We start from the raw sequence: 23,341 nt of genomic DNA on the forward strand, positions 1-23,341 counted from the left end.
AAAACAAAAAGGCAACCTCATTAAAAATTTGGCAAAAAACAAAAACATACAGACAGTTTATCAAGAAGTTACTTTTGCAATACAAATATAGACACCACAAAATAATCCCAAGAGAACCACAGGTAATAAAAAGACAACCAGCAGTGGAGTCTGGACACTTTCACTCTTGATTAGAAATTGTCTCTTGAGTGCTGCAATGTTTCTATGTTACATTTTGTTCAACAAAAACCTCTTCAGCTATTAAAATTTAACAAAAAATTGAACAGGGTCTGCCCTGAGCTGAACAGAATGATTTACACGGTCCATGCTGTTTGCAGACACACTTCAATGTACATAAACTTCATAGACAGAAACTTGGTTGTAGTGAACACAAATCTCTTGCTGGCATGTTTTAAAGTTATAATCAGCATTTAGTAAAAATAGCTGCCTTTATAAATAACTTATGATGATGCTGCAAGGTCACTACCACTTCTCTAATACACAGCTTCCTGTCAAATCATACAGCGCATCGGAAATGAGATGTAATCTGAAGAACTTGATACTGTACAAGTGGTTAAATCAAGGACGTCAACTTTTGTTTCAAGACAGTTTCAGCTTTCGCGGACGGAAACTGGCTGACAGGGAAAATGGATGGCAGGAGTTTGAGTGCTGGGATGATAATAAAACATCTTAATGTATAATTCATTTAACCAATATGTTTATAACAAAACTTCTAGGATGAAATACATTTATGGTGCTATGGTGTAATGTGTATATATGTTCTTCAACTTGCAGGATACAAATGCAACAGACTGAAAATGTAATTTTTCAATAATAACTTGTCACCATAACATTTATACAATGATTGTGATGACAAAAAAAGAGCTAGAAGACTCTAATGTGAATCTTCATGTTCATACATTAAAAATAGTTATATGAACAGCAATGCAGCGTTTTTTTTGTTTTTTTTTAATGACTTAAAGGCAACTGTCAACTGTCTTTCTGATCATGAATCAGCCACAACTTGAGCTGATCGAGCTTGGCACAGAGCAGCGAGTCCACATCCTGCACGCTGAGCGATGGTTCGTCTTTAGCGAAGCCCCCACGTCTCGTCCTGGAGGATGAAACACCCGCCTTTCCGACACCAACAAGCGGCTTCTTGATTTTTCTGGCCTCACCGACCTCCAAGAACTCTAGAAATCGCTTGACGCGTCTCTGACCAAAGCAGGACTCAGAACCATTGCGGCGACTGAGAGGCACCTCGAAGATGGTCTCCAGCCGGCTGAAAGATGTGCAACATGTTCCAGTCAGTTATTACTAAACATGACCAGATGCCACCTCTTCATTCCCAATACAGAGCACAGTGACCTAAATATCAGCTGACTGTTCCTCTGGTGACACGTCCCAGTCAAACTTGTTTTGTTTTTTTTTGCTCCAATAGCAACAACAGTCTGAGGATTTGAAGCTGTAGCGGTGTCCCGTACACACACTGTGTACTAAATCTAAGCAGGTTTTGAGTATACAATGTGGTAGGGGTGGGCGATCTGACGATCTTATATCGTGGACGTTCTTACTTTGGCTCATGATCTACTTTTCAGATGAATTGTACAGATCACATCATTAAAAGCTGCTATATTTAGATATTTAATTTCAAAAGTTCAGATTGAGATTGGTTGTGACACAATTTGTAAACAGAAGACAGGATTCTGGGGCCAGTTGCACAAAGCATCTTAAGTTAAGATTTCTTAAATTAAGTCCAACTTAAGATTTCCTTAAAATAAAAACTGTTGCACAAAACACCCTTAAGTCATCTCCTTAAGGTTTCCTTAAAATGTTGACTTAAGTATTTAAGGTTTTCTCCTTATCTTGGCTTAATACTTGACGAGTCACTTAAAGTCAGTTAAGCCGCTGCACAGAAGACCTAGGCAACCAAACAAAGGAAAAGAACTTAAGGTATCTCTGATTGTATCTTAACCGCAGCATGGGTGAGTTTATGGTGATAAATGAGGAGGATAGACATATCCCCACAAGAGTTTTCCACGATCTGAAGAAACTGATGGATGCCCTCAACGACGAGGAATTGATCTTGCTCTATAGACTTGATTGGCAGTCAATTTATGATTTGTCCGACCGTCTAGAGGTGGATCACTCCACTTTCCTCAGCTGTACTCTTCCAGCTCCTTTGCAGTTAATGATTGCTCTGTGGTTTTATGCTACAGGATCTTTCCAGTCAATTATTGGTAAAGTATTTCATGCCCATCTATCAATTGTGTGCCGTGTCATTCACCGAGTGTCAAACTTGTGCAACTGGCCCCCTGGGCAAAGAGTGGTGGCAAGCAAGAAACATCCGAAAGAAGGGTCAAAGACTTTCAGAATAAAATCAGAGTGGAAACAGGATGCAGATTGTGATTCTGATTCTGATCATGGATTGCCATTCTACCCAAAAAGACTGTCAAATGATCATTTGGCCGGATAGCCCACCCTTATAGTATGGGCACACTGGAATAAAATTAATTAAGTACACCCAAACTGTGTATCTGTATGAGTGGGGTCAGGTCATTCCTGTGAAAAAGACCTGGGTTCTGAAATTTCCCTGCGTCAATAAATGTTTAAAAAAACCGTATACCATTAGTGTGTAGTTTGGAATTGGGACACAGCATTTGTCTCCCTTTTTCATCCATCCATCAGTTTAATCTGGGGGCTGCTAGTGTAGATAAAGTTTATACAGTAACCTGCACCCAAGCCCTTTATGTGGATACATTTTGTGTGCCATCTCATACATTTGCATATTGAGTAATTAAGCTTAGGTTTACTTATATTTATCACATGTCTGATTCATTATTTTTAAAAGGCAACAAATGGCTCCACTTGTTGAAGATTTAATTTCATCTCCAGAAACACAGTATAGGGCCACAGATAAAGTTAGTTTTACATGCATCTAAATTTTGTACCTGTGTAATGTTGACCTTACCTTTCAGGGGGTTTGCTGAAATTCTTATTGGTGTAAATTTCTTCCAAACTGAAGTCCTTCTTTTTCAGCCTGTAGTGAAACATAACAAGAGAAGAACATTATAATCAGTCTGAATATTGATCAGACAGTATTAAAAGGACAACAGTATTGATCAATCCAGAAGAATTGGTTGTACTGTCATATGCTTATCTAATATGCAGCAGAAGAGTAACTTCTTCATGAGTGTTACATGGTTTGTTTTACTTCATATGATCAAACATCCAAAGCACAAGAGGCTGCAGCTATAAAGACCTTATTAACCTCTGCACACTTTGTATTTGAGCCAGTGCTTGGGTATCAGCCTCAGATTTCCTGTCAATTTGCTGCGTGTGAATTATGACACAAAGGAATTATGATGGTTTATCTTGCTTACCTCAGAATTTGCCAAGGTTAGCTTGTTTACAGAGTTTTCTGTACCATATTAGCCCCAAGCTAACACAGACTTTCTACTTGAACTTGCTCATTGTACTTATGGCGAGGGAAGACAAACATCAACAGACTTCTACTTTATTTGTTGACTTATTAATTTTTTTTTTTTTATGTCAACAATGAGGCTGTCAACCCTTCTGCGGGCAGAAATGCATCATTAACTGTAGTGCAAACAGAGATATTGGAGCAACTAAGATGAGTATGAGCTTCCTGACAGCCATCATGGCTGTAACAAAGACAAATTTAAGTGAGACATTGAGTTTGTCTTTCAGCTTGCCTTTAAGAATAATGGGAATACGCAAATGTAAAGTTGAAATCCCAGAACAGAGTGGACCTAAATAAGATTATTTTGTCCCACTGATTGTGTTCTAAAGTTAAAGAATGAACTCTAATGCTTACTATTATGTCCAGTATATGGAGAACATACCTGATGGGTTTGGGCAGGCCCATGGGTGTCAGGTTGGTCTGAGGTTTGGGTAAAGTTTTCCGAATTCTGATGGATGACACCTTCCCTCGTTCCTCATTCTTCTGCACTACCTGTGATGAAGAACAAGAAAATTAGAAGCCACTGATAAATAATGGGAATAAATCAGTTTTTAAAGAGGCTGAATAATTTTCAGTAAATTATTGTGAATTTTCACCCTGCAGAAGCCTCTGTTGCAAACTGTTGTTCAACAACATAATATGACGCGTTACAAAAGAGAATATCTTTATGAATCACCTGCTGCCTGCGTCAGGACAAAGATGCTTTAGAGTGAATCTCATACATAAACACTTGAACTAATATTAAGATACAAATGGTTCCTTTTCTGAGAAAAATGAATGAATGTTGATATAAATATGATTTTAGATGAGAAAATGCAGATTATTGAGAAATTGTTATGTGTCGATGTAATTATACTTACACATGATCAAATACAAATATAAAATACAATAAAAATAAAATAAAAGTTTGTGTGCTAAAAATAAGAACCAATCCAGATTTTGAGATACTGCGAGGAAAAAGAAAAATTTTCAATTAAATTATTAAATGCAGAACTCACTTTGCTGAAAATTGTTTATAGGGTTTTTAAAAGATTTTAGAAAGGTTTCATTTTCTTAGGTTTATGATTATCACATAAGTCTCTATTGGGTAGAACCTCGCCATACATGCACCAGCATCACTTGTACTCTGTTAAACTTTAGATGTTACAGTGAATGTGGTCAGTGATGAAAGTGTGAAAACACTGTAATGAATGATCACGGTTTCAACTCTACTCAAGATAAATCAATCTTCAAACTGCGTTCAAAGAAACAAGTTAGCTGGATTAGAATGAACAGGTGTATTTTAGCCTAAATACAGCCTGTTAGCCTGGATTAGTTAAATCACATTTGAAGAACAGGACACAGAAATCAACAAGGATGCAATATAAAAATGATACACAATCACAACATATTGCCACAACGTTAGTATGACAAGTTATTACACTTATGTAAAATAATGTATACCTTGATTTCAGAATCAGACAGAGCCTTCTCCTCTCTCAATGCAACATCTTCATACTCCTGACTGGATGAGCTTGTGTCTTCACCATCCTCCTCCTCCTCACTCTGTTGTCTTCTCTCAATCTCACACTCCAAGGGATTCCCACTGCAAATAAACCAAGATTTATTTTGAGCACACTTCTGACACATCGCGGGCATTTTGAAATATGAAATATCTATTTTACAGATTAAAGAAGTGTGTTACCTGCAACTAGAATCTGAGGTTGCACGAGAAGAGTCACTACTTTGGAGGAATCCTGAAAGGTGCCATATGGAGCTCAATGGAGGTGTCAAAGAAGAGGAGGAGGTGGGAGAGGAAACATGACTGGAAGTGCTGGGGCTGGCAGCAGCTCCTCTGCTGTCAACTTTCTTGGAAAGAAAAGCCAGGGGGCTTGAAAGGAAACAGGACGCCAGCACTGAGAGGGAAGTGCTGGGAGAAAGTGCAAGACCAGGGGACAAGTGCTGGGTGACATCATAAGGGGCGGATCTTCTGGTTGGGTACACCTCCTTACGAAGACACAGAGGAGCTATCTCCCGCTCCACCTCCACGCTGCAGACTGTGTGTCGACGAGCCCGCCGGAGGGATTTGTGGGCAGGAGGGACAAGAGGAGTGTGGGAAGGCTTGTGCTGGTGTGATGTGCGAGTCCTGCTGTGGTGTGGAGAAGGCAGCAGAGAAGTCCAGGGTGTGTCATGGGAGCCCAGATAGGGGATCTCTGGGCATGAGTAGCTGCGCAACAGGCGCCTTGAAAAACCATTTTCTGTTGAGCGAGTACTTACTGTAGCTAGATCTGCATCTTCCATAGTGATTGAGTTTGTCATTTCTTCATCTTTATGTGTCCCTCTATGCAGACCTCTGCACCGTCTCCTTTCTTTATCTGCTCTCCTTGGCTTGATGTTAACTCTTCTTGCACTAGCCCTTAGCCTAGAGAGACTGACGCTGCTGTGATTACCTGCTTCGGGGTCAGTGGAAAATACCTCACCTGCCACAGGAATAGTACTCTTTTGTTCCTCATGCTTATTTAATCGTACATAACACTCTAAAAGACATCGGGGAGGTGAATGAGCAGGTGGGTGATTGCTTTCAAAAGGTATCATTTCAAAATATACAGGGTCCATTGAGATTTTACCTTTGCCTTCTTTAGACCGGTTTTCTTTGGTTATCAAATGAAGGTTATTGATACATTGCTTTGTCTCTTGAGTTGCGCCTGAGTCAGAAGATCTAACAGCACCTCTACAACCCTTTTTGGATCTCTTGGATGGCTGGTTCAGTTCTGATTTCAAGTTCTCCTCTCTCTGAACAGAAGGAGGTATGTTCAAAGCGGTGGGTGTGGGTTCTAATGGCTCCATCGATAGAACTGATGTGGTAGAAACCAGAGAGCTGTCCGAGTTCGTCAAAGAACTCGCACGGTCTGGCAATTTCCGTTTTAATGGTTTCTTGTTTATATTCCTGCACTTGATTGTGCTGTGGAGCTGCTTTATATCAGGACGGACAAGAGCTTCTGACGACGGCTGCTGCTGGGCTGGTTTTTTGGTAGAACTGTATGCCACGGTGGTTTCCAGATCCATACTGTCAATGTTTACATCAGGTTTACCAGGACCTGTTCTTGTTTTAAGTCTTTTGCATGAACCACTAGGCTTTGTCTTGCTGCTGCTCTTTTGGTTGTTCTCTGTCACACCGCTGCTTTTATCCAGTGAGCAAATCAACATGGCATCAGGGGAACTTTCAGTCTGTGTGTTTAACACTTCTGGAAAAATTTCTTGTCCACTTTTTCCTTTTCTATTTGTTCTTGTTGAAACGGCCTGTTTTTTTCTAGGAGGCTTCAGCGTTTCTTCAATGTCTACATCATTTGTTGACACAACTTCCTTTCTTTGTGGTCTTAGCCCACTATCTGAAGCCCCGTTTAATAACTCTCTGTTTTGTGTATCCTCTGTGGATATATTTCCTGTCAGTTTTTTCCTCTTTGCCAATTCTTGGGAATGACAGGACAGTTTCATCCCCCTCCTTGATCTCCCAAGACCTGCTGCTGAAGAAGTGTCAGGGTTTAGCTGCCCCAGCTGCTGAGAGGTGGGCTTCAGTGTCCTCCCAGTAGCACTGTTCTCGAGGCTTTGTCTAACCAAGCTGCTTTCATTTTTCTTGCCATCATCATCATCATCACCACCACCACCACCAGGCTGAAGATAGTCTGTGTAACAGACTGAAGACAACGACTTAGTTTTGTCAGCATCACTTGACTTGGCTTTGTTTGATTTGCCTGAGTTCCTCTGAGAAAACTGCTCCTCACTGATCTCTGGGTCAGACTCTTCCTTTTTCACTTCAGATATAAGAGGCTCAGAAATAACTTTCTTTAATTCTGATCTATTTCCTGTACGTTTTCCTGGCAGTGGTGTCAGACGGACAGCCTGCTTGCCTTGCTCCTCCACCGCACTGGAACTCTTCAATTTGAAATTATGTGAGGCACTTAAATTGATGGGCTGTAACAGTATAGAGGACCTAATAACTGACCCAAAAGATTTTGAAACTTGTTTAGGGACGATACAGGGTGAGGGACTGTCTTGCAAAGGCACAGGTGAGTTTTTTTCCCTCTGAGTTATTCCACATTCATCTGTCTGTTCAGAGCTGTGTGTTGACTCCATGTCAAACACAAGTTTTTTAGAATATTTAAGAACATCAGTATTTGAGTCTTGTGCACCTTCTACATCACTAATCCTCTGCTTATTAGCTTCAGCCTTTTGATCCCCATTCTCAATCTGTCCCACTGGCTGAAACATATTGTTTGGTTCAACATCAGATTTTCCATCGGCCTGTGGCTCACATTCGGTGACTTTGTCTGGATAGTCCATGGACGGTGGAGGACTAGTAGCTCTGAAGAGTTTAACAGGACTCATGACAATCTCTGTGAAGCTGGCCATCTTCGACTTGAATGACTGACACAACGGGCCGATCACCCATCCCAGGACAGATGCATTTTCAACAGCATGCCCAACAGCCAAGCCCCCGCATCCATCCATGTCAGAATTAGTGGTGTCAAGATTCTGTGTGGTACTGTCAGCCACCTGCTCCACTACATCTTCTGCAGCAGATACGTCTGGTTTTTGGCAGGGGGTTTTCTGGTCCTTTTGCCTATAATAAAAGCAGAAAAGGGAAATTAGACTTTCAAGCACATATTTCAAGGCAGAAACACTGTGATTATGTCAAATAAATACAATTACATATACATTTCTCATGAAGGCATTGATATACTGATACAAGATCTTGTATCTGGCATCCTAACACTCACTGGTTCCCTATTCATGGAAACCTTAGAAAATATCTGTGCCCCCCTTTCCACTAGGTATCGTAGGTCATATGGAAAACTATTCAAACCATGCCTGCACCACAGACTCCACGGCTGCTCGTAGTCATGACTGCACTTTAAATACAGTTTCCTATTCATTGTTATTACAAAGTTGTAAAATACACATTTTTAGACCTAGAATAACAATCAAATTTGCACACACCTAAAAAGAATGATTCTGTGAGCACCTTTTCCACATAAATAAAAAAAAATAAACACTTCCATATTAACTAAACGATTAGCTGTCACACACTTACTTATTTTGGCACTCTCCTGAAAAGCTAAAATCAAGTCCATCCTGCAAAGTAAACACAAACATTTTACAGTTGTTATAAGGAACGTTAGCAGTGTTTGGTAAAGGTATTGATATCACCTGGGCTGCTGATCCAACCAACAAGAAAACACAGCATTATCTTTTCATTTTCCAAGCCTCTTTTATGAAATTTAAACAAAGCTGTACACATTAATGATTAGTGTGAATTTGTACACAGAACTCTCCCATTTTTGTCAATTTAACTATTTCCACATGGGATATGTAATCCCTCCAGTGAGTTCTGGGTCTACCCTGCAGTCTCCTCCCAGTTGGACATGCCTGGAATACCTCCATAGGAAGGCACCCAGGGGGCATCCTTATCAGAGGCCCCAACCCCCTCAGCTGGCACCTTTCGATGTGAAGGAGCAGCAACTCTACTCCGAGCTCCCTCTGGATGTCCGAGCCCTATCTCTAAGGCTGAGCCCAGCCACCCTATTAATAAAACCCATTTCAGCCGCTTGCTTCCGCGATCTCATTCTTCCGGTCACTACCCAAAGCTCATGACCATAGGTGAGGGTTTGAACGAAGATTGACTGGTAAGTCAAGAGCTCCGGCTCAGCTCCCTCTTCACCACAACATTCTGGTAAAAGGTCTGCATTACTACTAACGCTGCACCGATCCGTCTGTCATTCTCCTGCTCCATCTTACCCTCACTCATGAAGAAGACCCTCCTTCACTTGGGGCAGTAACTCACCCCCAACCTGGACGGAGCAGTCCACTGTGTTCAGGCTGAGAACCATGGCCTCAGACTTGGAGGTGCTGAATAAATTTAACAATTTCCCCACTTGCAACAAAGGAGGAAATTTTATTGCACCAATTTGAGTTTTTAAAAACATTTATTTTTCAAAAGATTTGGTCAAATAATGAGGGAGTTTTAGAAAACCTCTGTTCAAATGAGTGGTCCTCAGTTTGGTAATCATTACAGCCATTTTACTTGATTAATGAGTGATTTGTGAAGCTTCTGAAACACTGGTACTAGTTCCCCTCAACAATTCTGCCCAACAAGGAAAGAGCACACAATGAATATACATTGCATTCTCTAATATTTGCAGTCTGTGCATTAGTGGGTCACATTAAGTCACTCGATTACTTTTTCTGTGTCAGATGCAGCAGACCGTGAAGGAGGATTAAATCACTCAATTGACCCTCACACCCTGTTCACTGTACTGATCTCCAATGTTGCCATACATAACCCAACAGTACAGCTGCTGCACCAACAGATTAGACATCGACAGCTTTACTACATGAAAAACACCATCAAAGGCATGCAGACAGACTGCAAGGAGGAGATTTAGAGGCCAACAGAGACATGGAGGGTTGAGTGAGAGAACGTCTAGAGCAAAGGAAAGGTAAAACTGACCTTGTTTTGTTTCTCATGTACATGAGTGCTTTCAACTCTCAGCTGCTTGGACTGTGACACTTGCACCTAAAAAAATCAGAGACATGCACAGGCGCTGCATGAGCATTGACCCATTTCAGTCAAGTCAAGAAATTGTGAATAAGATTTTTGAAGTTAAATTTTTACCATGCTTCCACTTTCTCCTTGTCTCTTGGTGGGGGACGGATTGTGTCTGGATGGTTTCTGAGGCGCCTTGCTGTATGTGTTTCTCTGCTTTTTAGATGTTTGAGCTCTGATCCCTTGAATGCGACCACTTCTTCTGTGCCCAGACATTCCATCATTTGCACAGCTGTGAAAGTTTCAACAATCAGTTTAGCGGATGTCCAGCATTTTTTGTTTCATGTGCAGGCTGTGCAGTAAGTCTTAGGGATGCACGCTATAGACTACCTTTCCAACAGTGCAATATATCAGAAAAAATATGACAATTGATAATATCGATGCCAGTCGGCTGGGGCCTTTGCTGTGTGGAGTTTGCATGTTCTCCCCGTGTCTGCATGGGTTCTCTACGGGTACTCCGGCTTCCTCCCTCTCAGACCAAAGACACGCAGGTTAGGTTGATTTGTGTGAATGTGACTGTGAATGGTTGTTTGTTTCTGTAAGTCAGCCCTGTGATAGACTGGCGACCTGTCCAGGGCGGACCCCGCCCTCACCACATGTCAGCTGGGATTGGTTCCAGCCCCCCCATATTTCATTTCTAAAGTGTGTTGAGACTCAAAGATAACAAAACAGTTGTGTTGACGCAGCAAACCTGTGTAGGCCTAAAATTGGTCATGAATCGTTAAGGGAATTGATAAAGAATGGGACTGATAAGCAGAATTGATAATGACATTCGGATCAATAAAATCTTATCAATCCCCATCTCTAGTTCCAAAACCACAGTGTTTTGCAGACATCTAAATCTGCACCACAGCACGCATAGCAGTACACCAGAAAAACACAAAAGGATCAAAGAAGACACATAAAGCTATTGCTATGAAATACATTTTCCTAATATCTCTACTGTATCTCCACTTGATTGTGGAAATTCCTCAGATAATGGCAAAAATTCAATGGCGTGTCTCCAAGTCCTAACCCCATCAGTGCAAAAAAGAAAGAAAGAGGACAAAAAGCAAGGTGGGGAAAATACACCAACAGCAAAACAAACCAAAAGGTGCTGGGACAACTATACCTGGGAGTGATGGAGGAAAAGGGGAGGAGAGGTGCACTACAGAAAGGGTTTGGGGGAATAGCATCTTCATCCATTGGACAAACTATCTGAGGGAGCGAGTCAGAGGGATAAGTCAACATCCCCTTGCTCTCTCTCTCTCTGTCTCCTTGTGTGGCCTTCTCTGTAAATAACAACAATGGAAAAAAACAAACATGCAGGGTTTCATATCAATATGAAAGCAATTTAAAATAGGTCTTAAAAGTAAAGCTTCACTTACTTTTATAATCTCTGGGATGGAGATTTATTCTGCAATGAAGAACAGTAACAGGATTTTTTTCTTTATACTTTATTTTTCATATTTGAACATTCACATGTAAAACAACTGGAGCTTCAACTAATAAATATTTTCATTGTTGTTTGAAATCTTGATTATTTTCTCGATTAATAAGTTGTTATATAAAATATTTTTAAAAAATGGTGAAATGTGGCCATCACATTTTTTTTAAACCCAATGTGACATCTCCAAATATCTTGTTTTGTCCAGCCAACAGTTCGAAAATGAAATGTTATGTGACTAAAGCTGGAAAAAAAACGAAGAGCCAATTCTAAGTACGATTAAAATAATCACTTAGTGGATTATACAAAAGTTAAGCGGTATTTCTGGGGAATTTGACTTAGATTGGATATAGATATACATACATGCACAGTCAATCTGGTGAAGTTTAAAGTCTTTCATAGTTAATAAAAGGTTGCCATATCTTGTAAAAAAAAAAGAGCTACCTCCTGTTCGCAACCCAATATTTAATTGACGCTATTAGTATGAAACGGAATTAATTAACTTAAGTGTGGCCGATATTATTGGATGGATTGGATAGTATGATGCTTTAATCACGGTCCTCTAGAGTGAACCCGTAATATAAACCGATATACGCCCTTACGATCAATATCAATAATAATTCTGTTAGAGAAAATATCGTAAAACTAACGTTTTGAATTTTATGGGCTCTGTCATTGTCGTTGGCATTAGTTTACCTGCACTACAGTCCATTCGCGTAAAGTTAGCTACAGTCAGTAACCTTAATACGAATTCATTTCAGTTAATGTTTACAATCAAATGGAAGCGGTGGTCTGATCAAAACTGATCGTGGTCTACTTGCTGGAATTGACACTCTCTCATATTCAAACTTTTATAAATGAGCAAACGTAAGTTAACATTAGGTAACAATAATGTATATTGGACAGTGGCTATCATAAAATTAGCGTGTGTTGTATATTTTATTTAGCTAGCAGAGCTTTTGTGTAATGCCGTCAACACTGCATGGTTTCGCTAACGCCGATATTCATAGTGTGTAACCTACAGTTTCTGTACCAGGTAGTAGCCGTAGCCGGGAGCTGTCATATCTCTGAACGTTCAAGCGCTCTTTCGGGGGTAACTGAACATAACCTCAGGTCGTAGTTAAGTCGCATACAGTTATTATAGGTGAATCACACTAAACAAACTTACCTGAAACGTTGTGATCAACCCGGGGGGCAGTGTTCCAACCTCACCGTAAACAAGACATGTCGGACGGCGCCCTACAGCGACTCTCAGATGTATCCGTTTTTACAAATCCAACAACTAGACGGACGGACCATCCAATCACAGCACGAGTTCGCTTTCCGCCTGTTGAAATCTAGCCAATTAGAGAAGAATTTAGGTGTCGTAGGTTGAGGTCAGCCAATAGGAGCGTGAAGACAAATGGCTCATAAAAACTATAGTCTCTTTTATGTCCTCGGTTGACTCAGTCTGTAAAAAGACCTAGATTTTATGAAGAGTTAAATTCGAGGCTGGTTTACCAACTGGGCACAGCGGGTAACTGCCCGGGAGCCCCATATCCCCAGGTTTACTTCTACTACTACTACTACCACCACTACTACTACTACTACTACTATAAAATTTGCGTCTATATTATTTGACTTAACAAATTTGTTTCAAATTTGCACCACTGAAGTACAATATCAGCTATGATGGGTCGTCCATCTTGTAGACTGTACTTGTGTCAAAATCTTAACACCTGAACTGTTTTAGTTTATTGGTGCATTGTGGTTGTTTGTTGTAAAATTGGGTTTTATAAAATTGCTTTCATTTTTTATTGAATGTCAAGTAACACCCCCAAAAAACTACTGTAAGGTTATTTTCATTATGAATAGGTCTGATCATTTTTTTCCTTAATAATCAATTCATAACCTCTGCCAAGGAGGTTTTCACCCAGTCAGTTTTTCAACAGGATTACGCATATAGTACTGAACTGATTAGCACTAAACCTAATTGGTGGAGGGATGGAACATGGGCCAGGGAAGAATCCATTCAATTTTGGGACTGATTTGGATTATTTACTCTCAATTAGATTTTTTTGTCTCTGAAAATTGATGCATGTTATTTGACCTTGACCTTGGCAGAGGTGTGCACTCTTTGAGTGCCCTTCTAGTTCAGTGTAACATAACAGACTGTAGTGGAAAATGCCTGAGATACCTGAGAATTGCTGAAAAAGTGACTTAAGCAAGTCAATTCAAGTCAAATCAATTATCACGACTTAATTTTCTGTCAATCCATTAATCAATGAATCAACTAATAATTTATGTTCTAGAGGAATGGTTGGTGTCTGGGTGCCTAGCGAAATAATGAAATTGCCACAGTGGGCGTCAATAGGAACCAACAACAAATTTTTGCCCTGGATCCCCGTAGGAGGTTAATGTGGTCATGGTCATATTGACAAAACTGATGACTGTCTGATCACAAGGGCACCTCAGTCACAATTAAGTTTTCAGACAAAATGTAATGATTTGTCACATTGATACATTAAACTACACTTCTAATTTAACTACATTAAATTTTTTTTAACAAAATTTTATTGGAACTCCTGATATAAACAAAAGCATTTTACAACAACACAAACAATTTTATTATTCCATAAGTCTAATGGGATTTTTAAAAAAAAAAAAGGTAGTTTTAATTGTTAGCGTTATAGACTTATCTTGTTTAAAACATAACAATATCCCAAAGCATTTAGCAGTCATCAAATGTCAACAAACATTCACTTATATTTTCTACTAAACTTTTTGTTATATATATATAGAATCAAATATTTGACATTCTGCTTGAACAATTATTTCAATGATTCATAAATTATCAAAATAGCTGCCTATTTTTCTTTGATCAAATAATTGTTACACTCTGAATTGTACTGCCATATATCAGCATCTTGTGTTATGTCTGACCCCTTTTACAAATGAAACATGTCCAGATTGTATTATGTATGTTGATCTTATATTCAAAGAATACTTTTAAAGAGTATACATTGGAAATGGCTCAATATTTTATAACATAATAATGTATATTCTTAAAATCCTGGGAGGTAACACTGATGTATCAGTCACTACATGCAAAGTACAGTAGTTATAATCTAATAACTACCAGTGGTATGCAACTTTGAATACCTGAAGATGTGAGAAATGTCATCCTAACCACCTGCACATTCTACTCTACTGAAAACATACTGCAAAAGGTGGCTGAATAGGCAGGTTAATATAGTAGTATCTTTCCCTCTTACCAATGTAAGTACCCAAGGTTAAAATACTCAGATAATTCTAATAATTCTATCAAATATCACTGTGACAGTGACTGCCTGATCAAATGGCTGTATAAACTTCACTACATTATTAGAATGAAATCAATGTGCCTTGAAATGAACCTCAGAAAAAAAACCAAAATGGTTGATAGCAACACCACATACATGAGTCATTTATTTAAAAACAATGTACAGAAAACAAAGCCCCTGTTAAAACGACAGATCTGTCATCCAAATTGACTGTGATGGATGAGGTGGTTTGATACTGGACATGAATCATGTATAAAGCTCAAAGTCTAGTCTCTTGGAGTTGTAGAACTGAGATCCCTCCTGGTCCACCCTCCTGCAGTAAACACCAGTGCTGAAGTAGCCTTCATCCACCCAATCCTGGAAAACAGACAAGAAGATTAAAGCCCATCTGGTCAGATTGAAGTTAAAGGTAGAACCTGCCTTTAAGCAACCATCAAATATTTAAGCTTTTTAAGAATTTATTCCTTTTGATCTGAGCCCTTGCCAGAATTACGACCGACAATTTTCTTACTTTGTTTTTCTTCCTTTCTCATTTATGTTTGCGTTTTATGTTTTCTATCAATCCATTAGCTATACTGCTTATCCTCCTGATGGTCGCAGGGGGGCTGGAGCTAATCCCAGTTGACAGTGGGCGAGAGGGAGTGTACACCCTCCACAAGTCGCCAGTCTATCACAGGGCTGACATATAGAGACAAGCCAATTAACCTAACCTGCATGTGTTTGAACTGTGGGGGAAACTCACACAGGCACAGGGAGAACATAGAAACTCCACACAGAAAGACCCCGGCCAGCCGAGGCCGTGAGAGTGCTAATCACTGCATCACTGCGCTGCCCTAGCCAAATTACATACAAATTAATTCTAACACACATATTCTGTTTTGAAAAAAACAATGCATTCAAACTTAACAAGTGTCACAATCAAGTGAATGCAAATATATCAGTACACATATTCAATTAAATTCACTTCATTTTTGAGTGTGCTGTTGTTGAACAATATTGTCACACAAGCAAATTCTTCAATTGGTGCATTTGTGCATATGAAATACAGTAATCATAACATTCCTACTAGTTTACCAACCAAATTAACTGGACCTTGTGGTTTTGGGACATAAACCCATTATTGTTTCTATTGATCCAGTGGCTTTGGTGCCCAATCCCCCAAACCTCTCCCAACAACAGCCTGCAGCTGATGGAGCTCACTCTGAAGTTTGCTCTGATCAATTTTCTCACAAAACCAGAAAATCAACTCAAAAAACAATGATGAAGTCATAGGACTGATTCCAATGCCCACTGTCTATTGTTCTTTTTGCATAAGTCAGTGCCACAGGGCACAGGGTTTCTTGTCCATTGGTCCAATGTGTCACCTACATGTATAACAGTAGTGTAATAAAAACAACCTTCAATATTAAGTGTAGTTTTGTTTTAGTGTCTTTGCTTGATGAGTGACTTAATAAAATTGTTTTCCACAAAGGAATGATACACTCCAGTTTTTCCTTTCTTTTTATCCCCTACAAACTCAAGAAACTATTTAAATTGATGAGAGAGAGTACCTGCATCTGCTGACTGGTGAAGGGGCCATAGATTTCTGAATTATCCTCATTTTCCCATTTGTACTGCCACATCACTTCATCACTCACTGAGGAAAGAAAAAATTGGATCAAAAAAAATCAAAACTATATATGATATTGAAGAGAATCACACAGAAGTAACACAAAGAAACCTCTTTTGTTTTCTTCATCCTCTTTATCCTCTGATCGACCACTATGTGTCTCGTCAAATTTATCTGCAAACATGTCAAGTTCATCTTCTTCATTATCACCAGCACCACTGGATTTCTGCCCCACAGCTGGTTTCTTGCTGCTCATGCTCTTCATTAAGTAGGCCAGTTTTTCATATGTTTGCTGATAAATTTCAAACATCCCAGATCCAACCAGTCTGTCAGCGAGTGCTGTGAGCCTATCAAGCTTTTCTGCATCCCTTTTGGTCTCCTCTGTGGGTTCACTCTCTTCCCTCAGCTTTCCCTTCTTCCGTCCTCCAAGACCTCCTAGTCTACGGAGTGCTCTGGCAACTGTCTCCCCAGGTAGCAACAGTTCGATCACAGCTTCTGTGAGTTGGTGCTGTGTGTAGGATGCCAGGGGGTCCTCAGCAGGCTCCGTCTCCTCCTCTTCTTCTTCAGTTTCTCGGTCTGCCTGCTTCTCTTCTCTCTGTTTCTCTTCCTCAGCTTCATCCTCATCGCCGGCTCTGCGTGTTCGTTTGGCTCCGAGACCTTTCTTCTTTTGTTTGAAAGGTTGTTCTTTTATTCTCACCTGGAAGAAGTAACTTATATTATTGCATATTGCTAGAAAAGTTTTCAAACATGAAGCAAAAGCACCTAAAATTCCATTACCCAGTCGATGTTGTCAAGCCAGTTGTCTCTAATCTGTTGTTCCTTTTTGATGAAATAGTTTCCCTCTGAGTCAAAGTGCCCTTCCTGCATCTCTTCATCCAGGTTGAAAGGTGTAATAGAAACTCCCTCATCAAAGTCGATTGTTGCTCCCTCTTGCCCTGAAAACAAAATTAGCATGATCTTAGATGACATAATTACTGATACTCCATGTCAAGGCAAAATACAATCTGGATAGACTTGTGACATATATATGAAGCAGTGACGATGTCAAGAACAAATAAATATGCCACAATAAATATATGAAATTGTTGAAAGTTACAGTTCAAATAATCAACAAGACAGACCATCCACATCATCACTGGCCAGAATATCGTATTTGCTGCTGTTTGTGTCCTCCGCTTCATCCTCTTCATCACTATCAAGGGAATGTTTACCCTTGAACCTGGAGCCTGGACCACTGGCAACCTCACAGCTCTTCACCAGGAAAAGAAAAAATAATATTACATATAACATTATTTAACTTCTCAAGTAATACAGGATGAGTGTATTTCTGCCCTTTTAAGTTAAACTCAGGTGCACCCCTTAAACAACATGAAAGAACGGATTGTGCATATGTACAAAGTATGCAAGTAGAACCTTAGTGACACCCAGACGATGATATGATGTGACAAGCATGTTCCTCAAGTCAAGACAAATGACAGATAACTATTCACTTATATTGTTTGTTTTCCTCTTATACAAGGCATGTTTCTGGCATGTGACTGTATAAGCTGGAAAAAGTATGGAGCTATATAATGTTGCTTGATAGTGAAATCAACTGTGACCATTTAATTGTCAAATTATTGTTGCTAGTTACATTTTTGAAGCCCTAACTGACTATCTAGATAGGTTTATTGGTCAGATGTTACTAGAAGACAGGAGGTTTACTAATGGAAATACATTTGTGTGCAAGATCATACCAGAAAAATATATGTATATAGTAAACCAAGAAAAGAAGCTGCCAAACCAGTGTTGCAGCAACCTCGCTGTAAAATGTATTTTCTATATATTGCAAATGGATGTGTACTGCTTGACATTTCAAACATACTAACATAATAACTCTTGCGTCTGTGTGTTTATTATTATAACATTACTAAACCACTCTGACACCACAGCAGTGTCTCCTTCCTACACCGTAACCTGAACGGGAGAGTGTTACCTTTTTGTTGGGGAGGTCGTCTTCCAGATCCAACTCCCCGATCCCGTCCTCAAATGTTACTTTCCTTTTCGGCATGGTGCTACAGGAGGCAAGACAGCGACTCTTTTATTCTCCTAATGCAACTTAAGGTGAGCTGTAGCATTAGTGAGTACCTTTATTTATGAAACGTTCACAGGGAATATTCTTGTAACGTCACGAGAATGAGCGGTTACACAGGACTTAGCTTTGTTGCTAAAAATGTTAGCCAACAACAGCGCATGCAGAATAACTAAGGCATTCGTCAGAATCCAAAATGTGGATAGAAGTGGGATAACATTTAGTTAATTGATCCAATCTAACTTTTGCACAACACGAGTGTGAAAATACACAAACCAGGTTATTAAAGTGATTTTTAGCGGTAAAATGTGTCAAAACCTGCTGAAATTATTCAGGCGACGTTCGTTTTCGTTTCTTCTTCGCTTGTTTTACTTCTTCTTCCCCTTTTTTCAAATGTCAATAACAGTTGACACACAACGACATGGTGCTTTACCGCCACCACGTGGTGAGGAGTGAGGATAGGATTTCAATCAGAAACTTAAATTGCTTGAGTAAATAAAATAATAATAATAATAATAATAATAATAATAATAATAATAATAATAATAATAATAATAATAATAATAATAACAGTAACTATGAATGTAGCAATTTACAAAAACAAGCTTTTCAAGGTGCTTAACAAATACATAAAGAAAAAATACCAGATAATATTGAATAAAAGTAGAAATAATAGTGAGGTTAATAAAAGTGAGGTTACTACAACACAGAGTAAAAAATAAAAAAATAAAACTTAAAGAGAATTTGGTTTTAATAGATTTATAATTTAAAAATGTAACTTTAAGTTTTTGCACTGAGGGTTTTGCTGTTGCTATAACTTGACTCAAGTTTGATTTGGGCACAGACAGTGGAGATGTGCTGTATGGGATGAGCCTTGCAGTATATAAGGCCTTGTAAGTCTTAACACTTTGGCTTCTTTTAGATTCAAAATTCCTTGAGGTCCATTAGGATAAAAAGGATAAGTGCTTGCCAAGAATAGACACAACAAGTTTAGAAATGGAGAGGGACATTTTTAAGAGGTCATTTTCAAGATATCTATCTGGTTTTACATGTAATTGATACCAGCATTTTTCTTGTTCAAAAATGATACTGTCACTAACAAATATTCACTATTTTTAAAAAGAAGCTTTGTACTTTTCCATGAAGAATCAACCATCTACCAAGGGACATTTGATCTACACATCATCAGAGCTTAAAATAAAAAGTGACACAAAATGCAGAAGTGAGAGAGCTGAGGAAGATGCATCAGACCTCAAACTCAACATCTAGCATCTCACTTCCAGGTAGCAGCTCTTGTCAGGGAGGGGGTTTCAGCTGCTGTGTGTGACCCTTCAGCTCAAGGTAGGCTCAAGCGTAGAGGAGAGAGAATATAATGTGTCAGGATTTTGTTACCAGGAAGTGGGTCGAGTTATTTATATTTCAACACTCGTCCTCTCGTACCCGAGGGTGAACCAGTGGTAGTAACCTGAAACTATATATTCAGGCATTGTCTGAATCTAGATGTGTCGAACTGAGAGAAAACAACTGACTCCATGTTTAGGAACGATGAGGACCAGTAGGAAATATCTGTAAATGTAAAAGAATGTAAAGGCTGTGAGAAGGTGACTGTGAAGGATTCAACATACAGCAGAGGTAAGTCTGTCTATCTATCTATCTATCTATCTATCTATCTATCTATCTATCTATCTATCTATCTATCTATCTATCTATCTATCTACTTGGGGTGACGCTGACAGCTGCTTTAAACCTTAAGCATAGTGATGATAACTTGGAGGTTATTAATATTCATATCAGTGTTGTCTTATATCTTCCTCTTCTTAATAATAATGATAATAAAAATCTACTGAAGTGAATAGTGAAAGTAGAAGAATTCAGTGCATTTACTTTATTAAAAGTACCAATATGTTAATGTAAACATGCTCCATTATCAAAAGTTAAAGCACCTGTTCTGCAGTAAAATGTTCTTTGTGACTGATTATCAATTATGATATTACATTTTTAATACTAATTTGTTGAATTTCACCGTTGTAAAGTGCGGCTAGTTTTAACTACTTTATATACTAGTTTGGTCCAGTGGTTCCCAACCTAGGGGTCAAGGCCCTCCAAAGAGTCACAAGATGAATGTGAGGGGCAAGTTTTGGACTTTGTCTAAACTTTGCTGCTCTAGTGAAATATTGGATAATTTTACCCCTTTAGATCTTGTACAATTATTTAGATAAAACAATTTGAGAAGTTTAGGAGGAGAAATTCGTCTTTGGTGGACACACGAATAAGACAATTATTTAAATAAAAGATAGACATCTGAAACTTGAATAGAAACATCTTATTTTGTGAACTGACACAAGCTAAAAAGGTTGGAAACTACTGGGTTGATCTTTAAAACTAAACGGTATTGTATTTCGTAAGTTTATCATGTGGTGCTTTTAAAATTCAAATCAGAAAAGTAACCTGTCACACCTGTCAGATAAATGTAGAGGAGTACAAAAGAACAAGCTTTCCTCTGAATTGCAGAGAAGTATAAGAGTATAAAAGTAGCATAAAGCTGAAATTTTAGTTAAACTCAATGTAAATAATGTAAAACACACAACAAATGAGACTCTCATAGAATGGGAATATGTAAGTACAATAGTTCAGTTATTTTCCACCACAGTAAATGTCTTCTAAATGTAAAAGCAGTTTCTCATCTTCAGGTGTTGGGATGAAGCTCCATGAGAAGATTTTGACCCATTACCTATCATGCACCTCTCCAGTAGATAAAGAGGGATATCTCTACAAGAAGGTGTGGGAAAACACGGATCACTGACAATATGAAATTACTGAATCTTCCCGTATGAGTGCAAATAAGTGCAATAATCCTACTTTACTCTGACACATGTCTTTATAGAAAGAGAGAAATGCCACCTACCAGCGGCGGTGGTTCGTCCTGAAAGCAAACCTGCTTTTCTACCAGGAGCGCCCAGCTGACCGACACCTGCTGGGCGTCATTGTGCTGGAGGGGTGTGCAGTGAGACACTATGAGTCTGATGGACGGTTTGCCTTTTCCCTGGTGTTCGAGGGGCCCGGGCTCAAAACCTACAGATTTGCAGCGGTGGATCATCAGACTCAGGAGAGCTGGGTGAAAGCTCTGCTGTCAGCCAATCACTGTTACCTCTCCCTGCTGGTCAAGGACCTGGGGAGGCAGTATGAAGGTGTGTTAGTGTTGTTATCCTCAGACCTATTGCTACAGGCTGAAGTTCATGAATTTCTTTTGAGCCTTTTAATAATGTTTGTCTTTAATAGGCTTTTTTTTCTTTGCGTTTTTTTTTCCCTTGCAGAGGCTAAACAGCAACAAAGCTCTGGTGACTCCCATCACAGCTCCTCTGCCAGGGCCCTCAAACAGTCCACAACCAGCTTCCTCTTCCCTGTGCAGGGGCCAACAGCCGTGGTGAGGGAGAGCAGAAGCCTCAGTGCCAGCACAGTTTTACAAGCACCTTCAATACCGACTAGAGCAAAAAAGTCACCTAAACTGTGGCCCAAGAGAAATGCTCTCGTCACACCACTTAATGGACCTGCGCCTCTGTATGGCGAATGGCCTTTGGTGGGTTTTGATCCACTTGAGGACTTCAGCAAACTTCATGATTATTACGGCCAGGAGGTGAAGAAGGCGAGAGAGGAATGGCTGAGGAGTCGACGGGCAGAAGAGGAGCAGCACAGTGACGGAGATCTCATCAACCTGGGGTGAAAGAAAGAGGAACTGAGCTGGAGTGACTTGTGTGTGTCAAATAGGAACTGAACCTGAAGTGTTAGCGTTTGAGGCCCAGCCACCTGTAAATGTGCTAAAAGTACCTCTGTTTCACATGATCAGCTTCAACCATTTCTATTCTGTTTATTTGCCTGAGCCACGACAGCCTCACAGTGTCCATGGTACGCAATGAGGAACAAACAGAGACTGCTGCTGTCTGCACATCTGCACCTTGTGGACATTGAACAGTGTGCAGATAGGCTCTACTCGCAGAACTTTGACTTGTCATAGTAGGAAAAACACAGGTGTCACTAATAACTTTAACAATGGCTCTGTTCCATTCAAGTGCCCCAGCAGGACATGGCAGTGGCGGCGTGCACCAGGACCAGCTTACTGACGCTGACACAGCTGAATGGAATTCACTCGTGATTAATTTGATCAGTTACACCTGTGTTTATGCATAACAGTTACCGGAGCAATTGAATATTCACATGTGCTGCAATTAAATTCATCCATGGCATAAAAAGGCTTTAAGATACAGTATTAAGTAAAGAGTATTATATATTTTCATTGCATGAAAAAATAAAATTGGTCTGTTGACTTTAATGTCTCATAATCAGTTAGTTGGTACATGTTAACATGCAACCCTATATTTTTAGTAGGAGTGCAGTAAAAACATTTGGAAATAACTAAGAGACATGTGGCCTTTCCCACAGCAGACATTTTGAGCCAACATGAACAATACCAGGACCCTGAACTCAAGGCAGCTAAATGGAATTCAGCCATCATTAATTCATTATTAACGGCTCTCAGAATGAGTTAGTTTACAAATCAATACCCAGCACCAGATCTGTGATACAAAATAAGATGCTGATGCAAAAATGCACGGCACAACTTTGGTCTCTGGTGCAGATCATAAAGAAAGAAACATTACTACTAGAACTACAAAGGGGAAGTAGGCTGTAGTGAGAATTTGTTTATTTTTCAGTCATAAAGAAATGGGATCTTGTCTTAGGCATAATTCTGTTCAGCAGACTCCTTGAAGCAGACAAAGAATCTGTGTGAGATGGTCACAGAGTGGTCAGGATTGTTTTATCTAAAGCTCCTTAGAATACAAAATTGTGGAAAACATAGAACAATGAAAGCTGGGATGTCACTTTGCTCCC

The 23,341-nt window shown here is 39.5% G+C and overlaps 3 protein-coding genes across 8 annotated transcripts; 1 reads left to right on the forward strand and 2 right to left on the reverse strand.

Annotated features, from left to right (window-relative positions):
* Positions 1 to 50: 50 nt before the first annotated feature.
* On the reverse strand, positions 51 to 12,680 carry LOC111217460. 2 transcript variants are annotated; one of them, XM_022739342.1, is made up of 11 exons: positions 12,641 to 12,664; positions 11,414 to 11,442; positions 11,158 to 11,317; positions 10,116 to 10,278; positions 9,951 to 10,016; positions 8,535 to 8,575; positions 5,148 to 8,063; positions 4,907 to 5,048; positions 3,846 to 3,955; positions 2,951 to 3,019; positions 51 to 1,261 (listed from the first exon to the last, which is right to left on the reverse strand). In XM_022739342.1, the coding sequence occupies exons 3-11, from the start codon at positions 11,274 to 11,276 to the stop codon at positions 970 to 972; spliced, it is 3,918 nt and encodes a 1,305-aa protein (XP_022595063.1). In that variant the 5' UTR covers positions 11,277 to 11,317; positions 11,414 to 11,442; positions 12,641 to 12,664; the 3' UTR covers positions 51 to 969. The 2 variants fall into 2 exon arrangements, with proteins under 2 accessions (XP_022595063.1, XP_022595064.1); XM_022739343.1 differs by lacking the exon at positions 11,158 to 11,317 and having other exon boundaries at positions 12,641 to 12,680.
* Positions 12,681 to 14,112: 1,432 nt separating this feature from the next.
* cd2bp2 (CD2 cytoplasmic tail binding protein 2) lies at positions 14,113 to 18,833 on the reverse strand. Of its 4 annotated transcripts, none has more exons than XM_022739635.1 (7): positions 18,773 to 18,833; positions 18,359 to 18,437; positions 17,505 to 17,634; positions 17,161 to 17,318; positions 16,495 to 17,080; positions 16,325 to 16,410; positions 14,113 to 15,131 (listed from the first exon to the last, which is right to left on the reverse strand). In XM_022739635.1, exons 2-7 carry the CDS (start codon positions 18,431 to 18,433, stop codon positions 15,021 to 15,023), a joined length of 1,146 nt encoding a protein of 381 aa, XP_022595356.1. In that variant the 5' UTR covers positions 18,434 to 18,437; positions 18,773 to 18,833; the 3' UTR covers positions 14,113 to 15,020. The 4 variants fall into 4 exon arrangements, with proteins under 4 accessions (XP_022595356.1, XP_022595359.1, XP_022595358.1 ...); XM_022739638.1 differs by having other exon boundaries at positions 18,731 to 18,812; XM_022739637.1 differs by lacking the exon at positions 18,773 to 18,833 and adding an exon at positions 18,511 to 18,765.
* On the forward strand, positions 18,432 to 22,724 carry LOC111217669 (sesquipedalian-1-like). Of its 2 annotated transcripts, none has more exons than XM_022739641.1 (4): positions 18,432 to 18,486; positions 21,145 to 21,233; positions 21,339 to 21,642; positions 21,769 to 22,724. In XM_022739641.1, exons 2-4 carry the CDS (start codon positions 21,153 to 21,155, stop codon positions 22,173 to 22,175), a joined length of 792 nt encoding a protein of 263 aa, XP_022595362.1. In that variant the 5' UTR covers positions 18,432 to 18,486; positions 21,145 to 21,152; the 3' UTR covers positions 22,176 to 22,724. The 2 variants fall into 2 exon arrangements, with proteins under 2 accessions (XP_022595362.1, XP_022595361.1); XM_022739640.1 differs by lacking the exon at positions 18,432 to 18,486 and adding an exon at positions 19,768 to 20,086.
* The last annotated feature ends 617 nt before the right edge of the window (positions 22,725 to 23,341 follow it).

Source organism: Seriola dumerili, unplaced genomic scaffold, assembly GCF_002260705.1.
Source record: "Seriola dumerili isolate Sdu_G_001 unplaced genomic scaffold, Sdu_1.0 BDQW01000044.1, whole genome shotgun sequence".
Classification (NCBI taxonomy): domain Eukaryota; kingdom Metazoa; phylum Chordata; class Actinopteri; order Carangiformes; family Carangidae; genus Seriola; species Seriola dumerili.